This window comes from Macrotis lagotis, chromosome 2, assembly GCF_037893015.1.
Source record: "Macrotis lagotis isolate mMagLag1 chromosome 2, bilby.v1.9.chrom.fasta, whole genome shotgun sequence".
Taxonomy (NCBI): Eukaryota; Metazoa; Chordata; class Mammalia; order Peramelemorphia; family Peramelidae; genus Macrotis; species Macrotis lagotis.
Window position 1 is genome coordinate 121,000,703 of NC_133659.1, and position 19,992 is coordinate 121,020,694.

At 35.9% G+C, this 19,992-nt stretch overlaps 2 protein-coding genes across 8 annotated transcripts in view; one reads left to right on the plus strand and one right to left on the minus strand.

Annotated features, from left to right (window-relative positions):
* GPATCH2 (G-patch domain containing 2) overlaps positions 1 to 14,503 on the minus strand; it is a 285,506-nt gene extending 271,003 nt beyond the window's left edge. Inside the window, exon 1 of one of the 7 annotated variants that reach the window (XM_074222681.1) lies at positions 14,244 to 14,503. Coding sequence is in view for 6 of the 7 variants with exons in the window: in XM_074222677.1 (XP_074078778.1) it covers positions 13,793 to 13,932 (140 nt within the window). In the remaining variant the exon portion in view is untranslated. Of the gene's footprint in view, positions 1 to 13,461; positions 13,747 to 13,792; positions 14,045 to 14,243 lie in introns of those variants that run through there. The other 6 variants (XM_074222677.1, XM_074222678.1, XM_074222682.1 and 3 more) reach the window with 6 other exon arrangements.
* The window catches only part of SPATA17 (spermatogenesis associated 17), a 289,180-nt gene continuing 282,703 nt past the window's right edge, over positions 13,516 to 19,992 (plus strand). Inside the window, exon 1 of the mRNA XM_074222685.1 lies at positions 13,516 to 14,040. Coding sequence (XP_074078786.1) covers positions 13,973 to 14,040 — 68 coding nt within the window. The 5' untranslated portion in view covers positions 13,516 to 13,972. The remainder of the gene's footprint in view (positions 14,041 to 19,992) is intronic.

Consider the following 19,992-nt stretch of genomic DNA (forward strand, 5'->3'; position numbering starts at 1 on the left):
ACTGCCAACTGTTCATTGCTGTCATGGAGGATGATAGTAGCAAGACAATCATTTCCTGAAATGATCAGTTTTCTTCTTTATGCATATAATCACATGAATCACATACTCAGAGAAACAGAAATTATATCTGAAATTTTCTATATTGAAGGTTATGTTGAAACTTTCTTTTTAAAATATTACCTACTGAGACAATAAGGTTAAATCATTCAAGAGTAAGGACTAAGTGAATAGTTATTACTATTCTGTTTCTGGCCACATAGCAAAACCAAATAAGTGATTCCTCCCCACCCCCAATCTCCCATCTCTTTTTAACTATGCTTCTAATTCTTACTATTAACAAAGATATATGGGAATTGTTGAGTGTTTTTTCTTCAATTTGTTTATTAGTGATCAACCTACCTACAAACATTTCTTCTTTGTAATAAATTCAAGGTGAAGTCATAGTGGCACAAAGAAAACTTTAAAAAGCTATATATAGACTAATAAACACAGTTTCTCAATACATTCTTCTCAAAAGATAACATTCTATGCATGCATCCTTATATGCTTAAGAAACAAAGTCTAGAAAGGATATGTTACCTAGACTTAATTACTTTTCACTTGTTGATAATTTTTTCTTTTTTTTTAGGTTTTTGCAAGGCAAATGGGAAGCCTGGAAGCCACTGAGTGGCTTGCCCAAGGCCACACAGCTAGGTAATTGTTAAGTGTCTGAAGCCAAATTTGAACTCAGATACTCCTCATTCCAGGGCCGGTGCTCTATCCATTGTGCCACTTAGCCATCCTGATACCTTTTCTTAATGGGGTAAATGCTCAGTTTCAAATGGTAACAGACTTACCAGTATTTCAACTAAATTTAAAATATTTTTATAGTTCTCAAGATCATAGCCTAAGAATAATTGGAGGGTACTAGGATATCTAATCTAACTTCCTTATTTTAAGCATCAGAATATTCAAGCAGATAAAGAAGTGACTTGTCAAAGGTCACAGATAAACTAAATGAAAGAAGGAAAAAAAAGGTATTTTGGGGGTCTTCTCAAACAATAAAGGTCAAAATCACTAAAACCACCTGGAAGCCATTGAGTTCTGCCACTTTTAAAATCAGATCAAATTAAAAGAAATGACAATGTAATTAAGATAAATTATAGTAAATTAGAAAAAAATATTAAATTGTAAAAGATAAAAGTCATATTGTATCCTCCCAACCAAGAGAAATGGAGAGATTATACTAAGTTCAATGATCAAATACTAACATAAATCTCAGTGCATTCCTATGCTAATTAAATTTTCTTCATCTATTGAATACACTGTAAAATTTATCATATTTTAGTTTCACCAATAAAAGCTAAAATACACATGAAAAAATTTCATATATAAAAGTATATTTTTTGTCTAAATTATGCACTATTTTGGTTCCCAACTACCTGGACTCTTGAATTGGAAACTTAGGAGGGATCCCTTCTAACAGTAAAATAATATTACAGTCAGTAAATGTCAAGCTGCTTCAACAACATCTCTTGGGTTAAATTGGCATCTATTGGCCTGACAGAAATAAAGTCATTATAAGAGAACATCACAAGATCAATAACTCATTTATTTCATTTGCTTTGGCAGTCAGGTGGAAGCATCAGAAGGAGGTCATTATACTGAAACAACATTTTATCCTAAAGACATTTTCTCAAATAAGACTTTGTGATACAATTGACAAAAAAAAGAGTGTCTTAAAAAAAATTCTAAATTCAAACCCATCTTTCTCCATTTACAGTAATTCAGTAAATAATTACAAGAGTTATTACTTATTTTATAGGAATATTAAAAGAGATAAGTAAATATCTTTGAAAAATAGTTAGTAACCAAGGCTAATTTGGAAAATTTACGTTAAATTGCTTGTTAGATACTGTGTGTAAGATACTGCTAGTAAATAATGCTTGTATCAGAAGAGTACAAATGAATAGTATGATATTATTAATCATACTCAGCACCTGAAGTGCTTTGTTGAAGGATTCTCATATTCCTCTATCTGACTCTAACTTCATTCTTTCATTTCTCATTATGTCTCTCATCTTAAAATTAGTCTTCATTCATACTAAAAACTAACCATTCTACCCTGCCCCTCCTTTCTCAGGTCTTTATCCTGATCTGATTTTACATTTATTTCAAAATAATAACTCTAGATAAACAGTCCAACTTTACACTTTATTCAAGTACTTAAGTCTCTTTTCCCAATGTCCTAGCAGCTCATCCCTCAACAAACTACAATCCTAGACTTCTATTATCAACCAGTCTATTCCACTACTGATACAAGTTACTTGATGGAAGAAGTCAAGCAACTTTGCTGACTGGGTCTACAGTATATTTAATAGTAAAAGATAACATTTATATGACACACATTAATATAAATATAAATAAATTGTGTCACAATAATAATCACAATTGAGTCCTTAGCTCAAATGTCTAACCCTCTCAGGTCCCTCCCTCATCTTCTTACCACATAGTTCATTGGGAAAAAAAAAAGGGAGGTCATTTTGTGGAATACTCTTGCTTCTGTTCAATTCTACATTTCAGATTGCCTCAAGATTTTTCTCCTTGCTCCAAACTTGGAAGAAGAGGTGTTCCTCTACACAAACTAAAAAAGACTGGAAAGCTTGAAGAAAATTTAAGTTATCTGATATGAAAAATATCCAACGTGGAAAACAGATAAAGGAGAAATAATTAAGATTCATTGACCTGAATTCTGAAGATTTTTTTTAAACCAGACATGATATTTTAAGAAATCATAAATAAAAATGGCCCAAAGGAACTTCAAAAGTGATCTTGGAAAACTTCCAAGAATGTCAAAGCCAAGATTCCAAACTCTCATGTCATTGAAAAAAAATATATTCAGAAAAAAACAGTAAAGAATTAAGAATTACATAAGACATAGTTGCTTTTATTTTGGAATATAATATTCCAAGAAAAAAAAGATAGACTTGCTCAAGGTCACATGAATACCAAGTAGTAGAGGTTGGAAGCCTTGTCTTCTGCCTCCAGAGTCAGTCTTCTTTCAATTGATTCATGCTCCCCCATGGAAGCTACTGGATCCTCCTGCAGCTGCTTGTCCCTTCCCTTGACCTCTCCTTCCCCTAAAATTAGTTGTCTATAATTCATATTTACTTATCTGCCTCCATCTTATTTAGCTATTTCACTTTTGCCTTTAGACATGCAGGATCTAAAACAGGCTGGGACATAGTGACCTTCTAAATGTGTCCTGATCAACAAATATGGCATTAGTCAAACAATTTGTTCTACTACAATTAAGAGAAAATTGTGAAATGGAGAGTCAGTCTTGGGATCAGAATGACCTGAGTTCAATTACTGTCCCTGACATATATGTGCTATATAACCATGGGCAAATCACTCAGCACTCTCAGTGTCCTCAGATGGTTCTTAAAACTAAAAACTACAAAGTGCTAATGTGCATCAGTTTACAGTTGGGAATGTAAAATTCACAGATCTCCTCTACTCTTCATTGCCTATCCCAGCCCCCAGAAACTGGTAAGCACTATGCTAATAAGTTTTTTCATTCAAATATGTAAGGGGTTATAGCAATGAAATATTAGTGTTTAATCTAAGAAAATTCTAAACATAAGCATTCTTTTAAAAAACAACTAAATTGGGGCGGCTAGGTGGCACAGTGGATAAAGCACCAGCCCTGGAGTCAGGAGTACCTGGGTTCAAATCCAGTCTCAGACACTTAATAATTACCTAGCTGTGTGGCCTTGGGCAAGCCACTTAACCCCAATTTGCCTTGCAAAAAAACCTAAAAAAAACCCAACTAAATATTTCATGAGTACCATAATCTACATAATGATATTGATCAAAACTCTAAGAATTATTATTGGGGGAAAATTCTAATGAACATATCTCAATGAGAAGTTTGTCTTTTGTATCACTTCAAAGCTAAATATAATAACCTACTGTAAATTTTTAACACTATTATTCTTCATGGAACAAAAAAATAAGCATAGTCCTGGTATCTTTGATACTGAAATGCAACTACAACTACTGTTATTGCTACTGCTGCTGCTACAGAGTATATTTATTATATAGTCAATTCAAAAGGGACTAATTACTTTTAAATGGGGTACCAATATGGATAAGGATAATTTTAATGATTTGAGAGGTCAAACAAACAACAAGCAAGCTGCCCCCTATTTCTGTATAGTTCTACAAGCTAAGATTGTCTTTAAAAAAAAAAAACAGCAAAATTTTAAAATACCAAAGTACAAAAACAGTTCAAAGCATAATTTGTCGACCTCTACCCCAGAGATTAGGTTTGTCCGCTATGAGTATCCTGTCAATCTTGAAAATCAGTTTAAAATTTGGAGTTCAGCTGACATTTTAAAACATTATTTTCTCCCTAAAATAGCAAGCAGCACCATCACAAATCATCATCACATTACACTCCAATTAACATGTAGATACAACAGAAAAGAGAAACAATTTAGTTATCTTTCATGGTCCATGGCCATATTGCTGTTTTGAAATAATAGAAATTGAGAAACATACAGGCAAAAAAATATCAATTATTTACTTGGGGAATAAGAGATGTTCTAAGTCTATCATTAAATCCTATCAATATATCTAACTTTCTCAATAAGTTTCAAAGAAATGCTCACTAAATTATCCTTTCTTCAACTTAGCAAAGGCATAATTAGATCACAAGGCTCACTATCCTATTTTAATTTGTTAAACAATTCCTTTTGCAAATGTTGCAAATTTGGAAACGTCAAAGTCAATTATGATTAAAATTTGAAATCTTCCCTCCCTTCTTATCTTTCTAATCTATTATTTATGACTTCTGTGACCATGAGTAAATCATTTGCCCTCTCTGGACCTCAGTTTCCTCATCTGCAAAGTAAAACAATTTGACTACATGAGGCCCATAAGAATATTAAAAAACTTGATATGAAATTTTTTTTTCTTAACTCTAAGTCACTTTCAGTTTGTAAATTATTTAGCACTGGGTCTGGAAGCTTTATAAATTCTGGTCAGTTATCAAAAAATTTCTAGGTACCCATTAATTCTGATCTCAGAAAGCTTGTAATATGGACAAGGTATTTTTTGATGGCCTTTGGTGATTACTGTTATCTAAGTGCCCATATGGAAAAAGTGCCAACAGCGTGACAAATGCTATCAAGATCAAACTCATTTTAAATGGATGCCCCCTGACACTTGATAGAACAGAACTGAAAGTTATGGCCAGAAGCTGCATAGTGGAAACAGCAAAATACCAACTATGTTCAATAAACCTCAAATTCAAATGAATTGGTTAACTCAAAGTAAAATGCTGTGTAATCTGTCTCTCACTATTCCATAGGTAAATAACTGAATAAATCTGATTTCATTTGATAGTTGCTTAAGTGGAAAAAAAAAAAAAAAAACAACCACTGTTCTGAAATAATACAAAAAGGTATGGTCAGAAAAATCCAAGTGCCATACTAATAAGCATAAAACTCAATTCAAGCATTAATACTATGCCTGACTTTCCAGACAAGGAAATCAAAATGGGCAAAGGCCTAGAATCAGAAATAACCAAGGATTTGTTCAGGGTATAGTGAATAAGACATCAGCCTCTGGGAAGCCATAACGCTAACAAGTAGGAAGACGGGGAAAACCTGGAGAGACTGGAAAACTGGGTAAATAAAGAGACTCAATAAAATGTTATTTTTAAAAAATAATATCTGATGTTAGGATTTGGATATTTTGTATCCTGGCTTAAAAGATAACAATGATGGGGTCTTTGTTGAGGATAGAGTATACCTAACTTGAAATGAGTGACAATTTTTATTTAGGAAAGTGAAGAGCAATATAGGTAGGGATAGTCAATGACAAAACAGAGGAAGGAAAAAAGGAAATGGCTTGTGTGCCAGGCAGAGTGTTAAATGCTTTACAATTATTACTGATTTGATACTTATCAGAGGTTGGTGCTATTCTTATCCCCATTTCACAGCTGAGAAAACTGAAGCAGCGGTTGTAACTTGCTCAGTTCCTTTGCTAATATTCAAGGACTAATCTCTGATCTTCCCAACTCCTGCAAATTAAATTCAACTAAAAGAAATTAAATTATTCAAGGTCTACTAGGATTCTGGTAGAAGTAGGTATGTTTGACATTTCTTTAACCTAAATCAGTCTACAAATTGTATCAATTAACTCTAACTCTAGAAATGAGTATTGAATAAAGAAATAAATATATTTTTAATTCCAATTTTACTACTAGTATGTAGATTAGTCAACAAAAAAACTTATGCAGTGCATTCATATGAATGGTACCAATAGGAATTCTCAAAGATTCAAAGTAACCTTGATACAAATTATCTCTTGATAGGAGATAGAATTCCATTGGGCAGACAAGATATACACAAAAGAAAATTAAAAAAAAAACCAAATTGGATAGAGGATATTCTAGGGAAGGGAACAAAAGTTACAAAATGTGGAATCAAGAATGAATGAGCAAGGTATGGTTAATATACAGTGAATAAGATTCCTCAGCCTCTGTGTAACATATTCATGCTGAGAAATAATTAAAGATAATGTGGGGAAATACAGCTTGGTGCTAACTTGTGGAAAGACTTAAAAAGCATAACAAAACTTAAGACTTTATCCTACAGGAGAGTGGGAAGTTTGTTTAAAATTTTTAGCAGTGAAGAAACTAACATTTTAGGAAAAATATGATGTGAATGAAATGATCTTTTAAAAAACTATCCCAGTAATCCAAAGGACCCAATTATAATTAAGGAGGTACAGGAGTAGCTTCTTGGCAATTGAAGGGAATTTTTGATATCCTGTCAATACATCAAAGACCTTATATTTCTTTGATGTGCGATTTCAACTACCAAAGGGCATAGAGAGTATATTGATCTATGTCTAATCTTAGAGTCTTAAAAGAGCTGTTCCAGACTACTGTTCTATTAGAAACCAGGAGGGATGGGAATTCAGGGAAGCCTGGAGGGATTTGCATGAACTGATGCTGAGTGAGAGGAGCAGAACCAGAAAAACACTGTACACCCTAACAGCAACATGGGGGCGATGATCAACCTTGATGGATGTGCTCATTCCATCAGTGCCACAATCAGGGACAATTTGGGGCTGTCTGCAATGGAGAATACCATCTGTATCCAGAGAAAGAACTGGGGAGTTTGAACAAAGACCAAGGACTATTACCTTAAATTTAGGGGAAAAAAAACTGATATCTTATTGTGTATATGATTTCTCTCTCATCACACTCAATTTGGATCAATGTATACTATGGAAACAATGTAAAGACTGACAAATTGCCTTCTGTGGGGAGTGGGGGGAGGGAAGTAAGATTAGGGGAAAAATTGTAAAACTCAAAATAAATAAAATCTTTAAAAAAAAAGAGTTGTTCCAGGATTAGAAAATTTCATTGACTTGCTCACAGGTAGAAAGCTAGTAAATAATTGGGGTAATAGCTGGGTCTTTGACATCCAGTTCAGCACTTTATCCACTACAAGGTTCATCCTGGTATTCTTGGAAAATGAGCCTGACATATAGTCAACAAAGATCTGAGGTTCAAATTCTGCTTCTTTTAGTAGCTTTATGTGACTATAGAAAGTTACTTCTCTCTGAATCTTAATTTGTTTATGGTTAATAAAGAGAATGGCAGTACCTGTATTATCTACTTTAAAGTATGCTAAGTTGCAAGGATAAGATAAAAAAATCAAATATGTAAAAATTTTTAAAATGTTAAAGCACCATATAAACAATCATCATTATTAATATACATAGTACATAAGAGTACTATTACAGAAAGACCATGATAGGGTAGGGAGAGTAAAGGATAAAGAGGAAATCAAAGGTCACAATGAGAATAAAAAATTAGAAAAATGATGCCCACGACAAAAAATGCAGAAGTCAGCAGGTAGAGCCAGTTTGGAGGAAGAAAAGATCTTATCACATCCTAATGAAATAAGTTAACTGTACCATGGCATAGTTTCTTTTTTAATTTGAAATGCAAAAAATAAATTTCAACATATACTAATCTGAACATATCATCAATAAAGTATGGCCTTAAGACCCCCAAAATTACAAAAAATTTTCAAAATAGGGTGCATTTCTAAGGCAAAACAACAAAAATGGACTCTAGAGAAGCATGAAATGAATTACAGGATCTGAGCAAAGGGAACAGAACTAAGAGAACATTGTACACATTAAAAACAACTCTGTGAGTTAATCAACCTTGATGGATGCAGTTCCTCTCAGAAATCCAGAAAGCTAGGACAACCCTAGGAGATCTGTTATAGACAATGCTATTATCCACATTCAGAGAAGGAAAAACAAAACAACAAAACAAAACAAAAAAAACCCTTACAGAATCTGAATGAACACTAAATTTACTTTTTTAAAAATTTTTTCTCTTCTACTTTTTTTCCTATCTCATGATTTTTCTTGCCCCTTAATCCTAATTCCTCATTCGGAAAATGATTAATCTGTAAACATGTTAAACACAAATGTGCATGTACAATATACACCAGACTGTTTGCCACTGAGGGAGGTGGAAAGGAGGGTGGAAGAAAATTTTATAACTTAAAAATATACATATACATGTGAATGAATGTTGAAAAACTTTCATACCATGTAATTGGAAAAAAATAAAAAATAGCAAATGAAAAAAGGACACCAAAAAAAAATTCCCCAACATAATTTTTAAAATAACTTGACACAAAAATCAAAATTGAAAAAAGTAATGATATTACATATATAAAAATTCTGATTTAAATTTGATTAATGCTTCATTAGAAAATGCTTGGAATCAATATGCCATAGTGCTGGGCTGGAGCAAAGAAAAGATTACATCAAATTCTGCTTCTGCCTATAACAATTAACAGCAGCTGATGCTTGGCAAGTCACTTCAGTGTACCTCAGGCTTCTCCTTAGGACTTAATTACTAAACCATAAGTTAAGTTGTTGCATCAGCATTCAGGTAATGAGGGTAACTTTTCATTCCCCGACCCCCCAAAGTAGGATCATGCATAAAATTGATTTCCTATTGTCCCACACAGGATAAGATTCAAACTTCATTGGAGCTGAATTCCAGGTCCACAAGCAGATTACAATTTAGATTGCTAAAATATATTTCATACTTGGATATTAAAAAAGCTAAATATCAAAAAGTTTAATCTGGTAAATCTGATAAATTTTTATCTGATAAATCTGATAAATCACTTAACATTTGGATGCCTCATAAAACTCAGAGACTATATAACCTCAAGAGCAGGAGCAATTCTCTACACTAGTGGTTTCCTTATCAAGAGTTCCCTACATTAATAAAAAAAATTCATACTGTCCCCACATTACTATTTTAATGGAAATGATCTTTTGAAGCTATCAAGAACTTTTTAAAAGAAAACAGTACTAGGAAATTAATCTCAGTTCTAAAAGCTGTTTTCATTCTACCTATTCTTCTGAATTTTAAAAGTAGGTTAAAATTAAAGAGCAAGGGTTACAAAAATGACAGAGTCATTCTCTTAAAAAGTAGACTTATCTAGAGTGCTCACCCTGGAGTCAGGAAAACTTGAGTTCAGGTCTGGTTTCACTTAATAATTACCTAACTGTATGACCTTGGGCAAATCACTTAACCCCACTGTCTTGCAAAAACAAAACAAAAAAATAGAATCATCTATGATGCCTATTTTTTTAAATGGACAATATATTTTTAGATCAAAATTGAGTTGCATATCACACACACAGACACACATATCCCCACAGACACATACCCTACAAGATCATACTGGATAAAAGAACTAGAAAGCATGTCCTCTATTGCTTAGAACCTCGTTAGAGTCATCAGAACTTCTTGTAAATCAGTTTACCTGTCCCTAAAATGGGATATGAGTTGTCTTCTCTTCTGTTCAAGGAATGTGGAGAGGAGGCAGTCAGGATTTATCAACAATGTCTATGGAGTATTCAGCATATGCCTAGGTAATTATACTTTAAATGAAGAAAACTACAAAAATATCATTAATATTATTATAGTTCTTGCTTTTTTAAAAACAAAAGAAACTAGTAGGGAATCCACGTTCCACATCACTAATAGAAGAGAGTAAGAAATAAAAAAGGACTCTATGACTGTAGACTCTATTCCACATTGACAAAGGAATCTTCATAGTGTTTTTTTTAAAGAATTTTTAATTTCAAGTCTTGTAAACTACCATAAAAACAGTTACTAAACTTGCTTAGTGGCTGGGCATGACAATAGGAAAACACACCAACATGTCCTGAATTAGTATTCCTTTGACTCAAAGATCAAAAATTAATTTAAGTCAATCATCTTTTTATTACCCAAGGATAGTCAATTAATTACAAGCAAAATATATAGTCACAGAATTTTTTGAGTTGGAAAAATAAAAAGGAATCATGCAGAAAAAAAAATCATGCTGGATGATTCTTATTTTACAGATGGGGGAAACTATGTTAAGTAATATGCTCAAAGTCACACCAGTTAAGCAGCAGAATGGGAACCAGAACCCAGTTCTCCTGGCTACCTTTTACTCAGACATTATGCTGCCTCTCCAACAAAAGAAAGACTTTTTAAAGACTGAACTCACTTTAAGATCCCGGAACTCAAATTATGAAACTATATAGTGAGGTTGAAAACAATGTATAGGCTGGGAGAAAAAGAGGCATGCTCTAATTATGAACATAAGTCTAGTGGCTGTTTCACTAGAGAACAGATCAAGGCACTACTTCTTTTATCCTCATTCAAGCTTGTGTATAGTCTCCCCTAATTGGAATGTGAATATTCTGAGAGCAGATTTAAATGAGGGGGGAACTGTGTTAAGTTACCAGCCTCACTTTCTCCTCCAGAGTCATCTGGGTTCAGTGACCAGATATGAATCGGGATGACTGGCGTGGCCTTGGATTTGAGGAAATCAGGGTTAAGTAACCTGCCCAAGGTCACACAGTTATAGAGCTGGTGTCTGAGGCCACAAAGGAACTCAGGTCCTTCTGACTTCAGGGTTGACATTTTACCCACCAGGTCATTTGGTTGATGAACCTAGAAGAGTCCAACCTCAGATACTTACTTACTAGCTGAGCCCTGAGCAAATTCCCTCAGCCTGTTTCTCTATCTGCAAAATGCCAATAAAAATAATACCTACCTCCCAGGGTAGTTTTAAGGATAAAAGTATAAAATCTCTAAGTCTTAAAGCAATAGATACATACTAGCTATGTTTATTATTTTTATCCTCAGAACTTATAGCAATGCATGGTACATAGTATTCAATAAATGCTTTTCAATTCTATTAACTTTAATAGAGCTAAACTGGATACTCTCTAACATTGAAATTCTATGAATGCAAAGGAGGTCACATTTGTTTACTAACCACACCCTTTCAAGGCAAAGGTCCTAAAGTTCAAATCCCACCTAACACTGACTTTCAGCAACACTGACTTCTCTAGACTTCAAGTTATTTGTGTATTTAATGAAGTGGGATTGACCGGATCACATCTAATGTCCCATCCAGCTTTAAATCTACATTTTATGATCTTATCAATTAAAACCTGGATGTTTTATATTTTTTTATACAAAGAAACTGAGTACAGGAGTTCTGACAATCTAGATTCTACTTCTAGCTATGTTTCAAACTCACATTGAAACCCTGAAACCTCTTCAATCTTTAGGAATGTGTTTCCTTATCTATAAAATTTAAAAAAAAGTATTCCTGGACAATATCATAGAGTGGTTGCTAAAATCTGGTCACCTAGCCTCAAATTTTCATGTTACAGAGGAAGAAATGAGTTGTTTTGTCTAAGGATCATACAGGTATATATGTATAGATAATAGATATATAAATACCTACATACATACATACAGGTGGTAGGGCTTATCTGAAAGACCAGATTAACTAATGGCTTGACCTTTCATGTATACTGTATACTTTTCTAAGAGTAAGCTCACTTTAAGATTTGGAACTCAAACTCTGAAATTCTACAGTGGGACAGCAAAGTATAGCAAGAAGGGCTCTGCCTTTGGAGTGAAGAGCCATGTTCTGATAAAGAACATACTTCCAGAGGCGGCTAGGTGGCACAGTGGATAGAGCACCGGCCCTGGAGTCAGGAGCCATCGAGTTCAAATCGACCTCAGACACTTAATTACCTATGTGGCCTTGGGCAAGCCATTTAACCCTATTTGCCTTTCAAAAAAAAAAAAACAACCTAAAAAAAAGAGAGAACATACTTCCAGGGGCAGCTAGGTGGTGCAGTGGATAGAGCACTGGCCCTGGAGTCAGGAGTACCTGAGTTCAAATTTGACCTCAGACACTTAATAACTACCTTAGCTGTGTGGCCTTGGGCAAGTCACTTAACCCAATTTGCCTTGCAAAAACCTAAAAAAAAAAAACCCAACATACTCCCAGCTGGTTGGGCCACTAAGGAACAATTTCTTGGAGAAACACTTTGTTGTCTCTCCTAATTAGATCGACTTTGTTGTCTCTCCTAATTAGATCGTCAATTCACTGAGAACAGGGGCTTTGATTATTTTAGGCAGTTAAGTGGTTCTTGTGCTAGTGTACAGGTGAGTATGAGGGCAGACACTTGTCTTTCACATCTTTTTTGAATCCCCAGGACTTAGCACAGTAACTAGGCCATAGCAAATACTTAATGCTTCTGTGTGAACGGAATTATGTTGTCTCTACCACTAGACTGCAGGCTCACCTGCAGAAATGATCTCGGTTCAGCCTACCTAGCATGTAGGTGAGGTCTAAGAGATACATTTAGTGATTATATGAACAGTTTATTTACAAGTGGTCTCACCCATCTGACTGCAAGCTCAAGGGGGTCTCTCTTAGTACCCCCCCAGTGGGCGCTTATTAATATAACTGTGTGGACAGAGTTATTTACTTTTCTCTCCCCTCCATTAGCAAGAAAGCTCCTGGAAGCTCCTGGAAGACAGGGCCCTCGTTGGTTTTGCTCGTTTGACTCTCTTCTTCCCTACTTTCTTGGTACAGCGGCTAACACATGGTAAATGTTTAATAAACGCCAGCCGAGCGTCCCGGGCAGTAGCTTGGGCTCTGGGGTTCCTCCCAGCCCTGCGCTTCTGTGATTCTGGGAGGCTTTCAGGACTCAGTCCCGGGTGGGGGGCGGAGGATTGAGGTAGAGCCGGGGGGTCCAACTACCCAAGTCTCCCTTGTCAAAAGCACTTAATAAACTGCAATAAACCGCACTAAAATGCAAAAAAAAAAAGCAGATGAGCGGGGAGGCCCGCGGCCGCCCAATATGGAACTCAAAGGTAGGTCTCGGTGCGTCTCCCCGCCTCCGGGGGGGGAAGGGGAAGCCGCAGGCCAGCCTGGGGGGGCCAGCCCCGTCCCTCCCGCCCGCGCCCCCTTCCCCAGCCTTCCTCCGCGGCCTTGGGTCGCCGTCCGTCCCCGCGCTCCTCTCCCCACTCCTCGGGCCCGCCAGTCTCACCAGCGGCTCGCCGTGGCTCGAGCTCCGATCGGTTGGCTCCAGGCCGCCCCGAACATTAAAGACGCTCCGGAGCCGGACCCCGAGGCTCAGGCCCGAGGGGAGACTCCGGCTCCGGCCGCGGCCCCGGCCCCGGCCCCGGCTCCGATCTGGGCTCCGGCTCCAGGACCAGGAGAAGTTCCCCGGTCGCGGCGTAGCATTTTGAGAGGGGTCTCCGGAAGCGGCGGCTGAGCGGAAGCCGGAAGACGGACGAGACCAAGAAGCACCCTCCCCCCCGCACCCCCGCAGGGGTCAAGCGCCCCCCAAATCTTCCCCTGAATTTGTGGAGCCTTACCGCTGAGGCATCAGGGTCATGCTTTGAGCCCTTAGGCCCATTCTTTGGGATATAAAGACCGGGACAAAGAGCCGGTTGGGAGAGGGAGCTTTCCCTCCTTGAAGGAAGGTTATGGTATGGCCCAGTTGCCATGGAGACATAGTGTAACATCAGTTGAGTGCCAAGGGGGTGGGGAAGGCCATGGCTACTCTATTCACTCTGCAAAATCGGCTCCCATTCATTGTAAGCCAGTACTACTATAGGAACAGGTAAGGCACCGACTAGAAACTGAGCTTGCGAGTCTCCAGCCAGATGTTGTGGCTTCCTATCGCCTCAAATAATCATTATTCCGTCTCTCCCCCCCCCCGCCCCTATTCACCCCCCCTCCCCCCACACCCCATCCCTTAAGGAGTTCGAGGAGCCTTTATAACTAAGTAAGTAGTTTAAGGAAAGAAACTGGAATCTGGCCCACCCAGAGCCCCGTGTGCATCCTTTAAATGAGGGGCTTAGCAATTGTCATTTGTATTCTGCCTCATCAGCGCCCCCATTTTCGTGAAAGCTTCCTACAAGATCCAGCCCGGCTTCTGCCCTCACTGGACGGTCTTTCAGGACTCTCCAGCCCGGCTTCTGCCCTCACTGGACGGTCTTTCAGGACTCTCCAGCCTGGCTTCTGCCCTCACTGGACGGTCTTTCAGGACTCTCCAGCCTGGCTTCTGCCCTCACTGGACGGTCTTTCAGGACTCTCCAGCCTGGCTTCTGCCCTCACTGGATGGTCTTTCAGGCCTCCCCTATTTACCAAAGGAGCTTCCTGGTGGGAACTTTCTTAGTCCGATGACACAGGATAATGAGAATTCGAGAGCAACCCTGTATGCCTTTTAAAGTGAGAACAACAGTAGGAGGCAGTAGATAGGTCCATAGCGGAGGTCTATAAGAAGTACACTACTTCCTTCCCCAGAACCCTCACTTCCTCACAATTAATATACATTAATTGTCGGGGGAGGAGAAAAATGCGCCACCTTTGTTGTCTAACCAAAAGAATTGATTTTAATTCAATCAATTTTAGGCCAGATATTAAAAAAAAGCAAGAATCTTTGCAAGTGGGGGAGGGGGGATCCTTTAGGTATAGATGTCTATCTTCACTACTGTACCTTGTTTAAATGAGTGAATTTTTAAAAACATATATCAAAAAAATAGGTTGGGAGCCAAGAGCCAGAATGGAGAAGTATTGGAAATTAAAATCAGTTCATTAATTTACTGCTTATGACAATCAGCCATGTCAAGTGTTGTACATTAGGGGAAACTTCAATATATGTACAGAACCTTACATTTATATAGTGTTTGACTCACAATACTATGACGTAAATAGTAACGTTATCCGCATTTTTAAACGATAAAACGGAGACTCAGAAAAGTTAAATCATTTGACCATAACTGCATAGCTATTAAAATTTGGAGCCAGAAATCAGATCCAGTTGGAAGGTCTTTATGACTTAGTTCCAAGTCTTTGAATCTCATCAGCCTAGGTTTTCTCCTCTTTAAATGGGGGGGGGGGGGGGGGGGCGGGGGTCGGGGCGGGGATGGACTAGACTAGCGCTAAAGCCCCTTCCAGGTCTAAATCCTACAATTCCAGATTTCTTGATTTGGAGTCCATTACTTTCTGCTGTTCTTCACTCCTTTTTTTCCCTTTTGCTGACCGGGATCTCAAAATACCCGATACCCGTGATCTTCATTCATATGCTTCCATTGTTTTCTGCTATTCTTCATTCTCTTTCCTTTCTGCTGACCAGGTTCTCAAAATACCCATGTTCTTCATTCATATACTTTCCCTCTTGCTTCTCATTTCTTTACATTGTTTCATGAATTTGATCTTATTAGTTTATCTTCTTAATATACAGTAATATATTGCCTGTAACCTTTTACCTTTCTCATTTCTTTTGAATAAGTAATACTCTTTCAGAAGTTACTCCCTCTAATAGTACAGATTACAACTCATTCAATTTTTTTTCAATCCTGTATAACTCTCAGTTTATATCTATCCATCTTGTCTTCCTCAAGGGGCCCACTCAAAATACGGGTGTCTTCCTTCAGATCTCATGATATTATACATTTACCAATGGAGTATTCAGTCTGACCATTGGGTATTCCCACTTCCTACATATATATAGCCCTCATTCTTTTCCAGGTATATATAGCTCTGATATTATCTGTTACATTCCTTTTCCAATGCAATTCATGATTGATCATAAGCTGCAGCATTAAACTCTTTATTGTTTTTTAGATTACATACAGTTTTTCATTACATTACTACCTATGATGGCAGTTTTGTCTTTTCATTAGAATCTTTAGTTTGCTTTGTTTGTTATTCATACTCTCTATAGCTGTGAATAAACATTTAAGGCCAGGGACTTTTTGCTATTGGATGCATTTCTTAAATTGTTGCCTCCTATAATTCTCTCTGCTTTTCTTCATACATTGTAACTGTCTTGGTAGATATAAAATAGATGTTTCTTCCCTTCCTTTATCTTTCCATTTTAACAAGCCTTTTGTTTAGATTTGCAAAATTTCAATCAAATGTATTCAACACTAATCCTTGTTAGAAAAACTTCATTCCTGATCTGCTGTCATTTCTGTATTCAAAATTTAGGCCACAAATCCAAATATCTGTCAAAAACATCATCATCTTAGTCAACTGTTTAATTTTCAGACTTGTCTTTCTTTTCTAAAGCCCTTGCCTTCATTAGAAACATTAATGGGGATAGTTCTTGGCTGAACCTAAAGTTTTTAGTTTTTTAACCCAATAATTTATAATTTTTAGCAATGCTTTCTAGATTTCTTCTGCACATATAATCTGTGCCCTTATCACCAAAAGTGACTTGTAATCATCAGGTTTGATATATCATACAAGATTTCTTGTCACATTCTCAATACATCTTTGGAAAGTCATCTGAAAACAGTCTTAATGTACCTCTTAGCAAGGAGTTACCAATCACTACTTGTTTCTTCTTCCTCTGATTTTTACTAGATAATATTCTTACCCCCCTCCTCCCCACCATGGCAGCTGAGGATCCATTGTTATCATATAAAGTTCTTTTCGTTGATCTCCTTCAATTATATGCTTAAAAAAAGAGACTCTGGGTCAAAGGATATATTTATTTTCTAAGCATAATTCCAAAATATTTTCCCAGATGGCGGGTCCTATTCACATTTCCAACAAAAATAAATTGCATTAATGTGCTGTCTTTCTACAGCCTCTCCACCATTAACTTCCTTTCTTTTGTCATCTTTGTCAATTTACTAATCTTGGTAGGAGACCACAGGCTTATTTTGATTTTAATTATGTTTATTACTCATTTCATCATCACCTTTGATTTTGCATGTGTCATCTGTTATATATATCAAAATATTCATAATAGAAATTAGGTAGCACAGTAGATAGAGTACTGGGCAGGAATCAGGAAGATCTGAATTAATTTCTTGCTTTAGATAGCCCTATGATCTTGAGCAAATCTCTTCACTTCTGTTTGCCTCAGTTTTTTTTTTGAAAAATAGAATAATAGGGGTGGCTAGGTGGCGAAGTGGATAAAGCACCGGCCCTGAAGTCAGGAATACCTGGGTTCAAATCCGATTTCAGACGCTTAATAATTATCTAGCTGTGTGGCCTCCGGTAAGCCACTTAACCCCATTGCCTTGCAAAAACCTAAAAAAAAAAATAGAATAATAACATCATGCTGGATTGTTGTGAAGAACAAATAAGTTAATGTTTTAAGTGCTTAGCCTGGTGACTGGCATATAATAAACACTGTATAAATGCTAACTACTATTATATTATATTGTTCAGGTTATATATATATATATATAATATATATATATATATATATATTTTAGATATCAAAATCTTATTTGATAAATCTAATGCAAAAAGGTTTTCCCATTGGACTATCTCTTCTTTTCCTCAATGCATTAAGATTGTTCATGTGATAGCTTTTCAATTAAAAATAAGGTCATTGAACTTTTTTTATGCTTTTTAATTGCCTTTATTCTTTGGTTAAGAATTTACCTGCCCATATCTATGATTTTCTTCTATGTTTTGTGGTTTTGTCTTTGATATTCAAGTCATGTATCCTTTTTGAATTTATTGTGAAATATGGTATAAAATATTGATCTAAACCTAATTCCTGCTATATCTCTCCAAAGTTGGCAATATTTCCTGTCAAACAGGGAGATTTTTCCTAGATTGAATGATATACATTATCGGGTTTAGAAAACTATGGGTCACTGAGTTTAAATATTTCTAATTTTTCCTTGTTTAGTGTGTAATATTAATCTGCTTTTTAAATTTTAAACCAATACTAAATGGGTTTAATGATTACTTATTTGATAATAGTATCTTTGTAATATAGTTTGAGATCTGAAATGTTCTTCCTGTTCATTCCTGCCTTATTGTATTATTAATCCCTTTGATATTCTAGATGGCTGTTATTTTTTTTTTTAGGTTTTTGAAAGGCAAATGGGGTTAAGTGGCTTGCACAAGGTCACACAGCTAGGTAATTATTAAGTGTCTGAGGCTGGATTTGAACCCAGGTACTCTTTTTTTTTTTTGAACCCAGGTACTCTTGACACCAGGGTTGGTGTTCTCTTCACTGCGGCCACCTAGCCACCCCTAGATGGCTGTTATTTTAAAACTCTAAAACTTCACTCAGGTTTATGATTTCCTCTCTGATTTAGAATTAAAAGAAAATAGATTAAAATATTGACTTTCATTTCTAGTCAATGTGACTGCACATGTTTAAAAACTCTATAAGACCCTGTTAAGCATTAAATACTCTGTTTCTATTAGTTTTTCTTTTCATGATTAATGTCGTCACTTTTCTTAGAATTCTTTTTATTGACATCCAAAAATATTATATGAATTTCTTTTGCTTATCTATTTTCTTCCAAAATGGTAAATCTCAATACTTCAACTATATAAATCTATCTAGTTCATTTCAGAAGGGTGATCCATAATTTTTTAATTTGTTTATAGAAATTTGTGATAAAGTTCCAGATTTAGGATCTAGAAGGCCTGAGTTCAAACATTTACTAACTCCATTACCCCAGGCAGGGCATTTAACCAAACAATCTCAGTTTCCTCAATCCTAAATTGGGAAAAATGTCATCTACATCACAGGAATATTGTGATGTTCAAAGTTTTGCAAACTGTAAAGTACAAAAAATACACAACAAACTATAAAGTACAATGTAAATATTATCATAATCATCATCATCATCATCATCATCTAGTCTTTGAGGGAATATACACACTGCTGTGACATAGATTCTTCTATTTTTTTTGGTAAAGTAGATTCAAGAATATTTTTTGCAAAGTAGACTTTGGTAATTATGCAGTACATTGTGTAAAAACAATTATAATTATGCTGGCAACAAGAAACTTATGGTTGCACATGTAAATTCTTAAAATGCCGCTTATAAAGACTGTGTAAATCTCAGTCATATACACATTTAATGTAATTAAGAAATCAGAATTTCATTGTTTCTATTTAACTGTCTAGATGAACATGGTACATAGATTGTATTGATTTTTATTCTTGCTTCAATAGTTACTGGGTTTGGGGGAGTTAGGGGGAGGTTGGTTTTGCTTTTTGCTTAATTAAGGAATTGTCAACTTTTCTTTCTGGTCATAGTTACAGGGGATTTGAGTAAGAAATAGACACTTAATATTTACGACTTATCTCTGTAGCACCATATTTTTGGAAAATGATTGTGCTTTCAAACATATGCATATAGATATAGATGTGTGTGCACACACACACACATATATATATACACACACAAATATCTTGAATTATGCCTGAAATTCTTGCATTATTGCCAATAAAATCTTAGTTGATTGAAGTCAGGAACTACCTCAGTTTTGTATTTGTATTCATAGTATGCACCATAGTCTATAGAACATAATAGGAATAAATGCTTGAAGTTTATTCATCATTTTTATGGGTTACTTCAACATTTTTGTCTCTTAAAGTCTAACACTCCCTCAGTTTTCCCTTCAGTTATATCCTGTATATTGTTATTGAATGAATTTTCTATTAAAACTACTTTTATCATTTCATTCCTTTGCTTTCAAGTCTTTATATAGCTCCCTAAATCCTTCTAAATTAAGCCAAAGCTCTTCAGTAATACACTTTGCAAGTCACTCAATTGCTCTGGGTCTCAGTACTCAA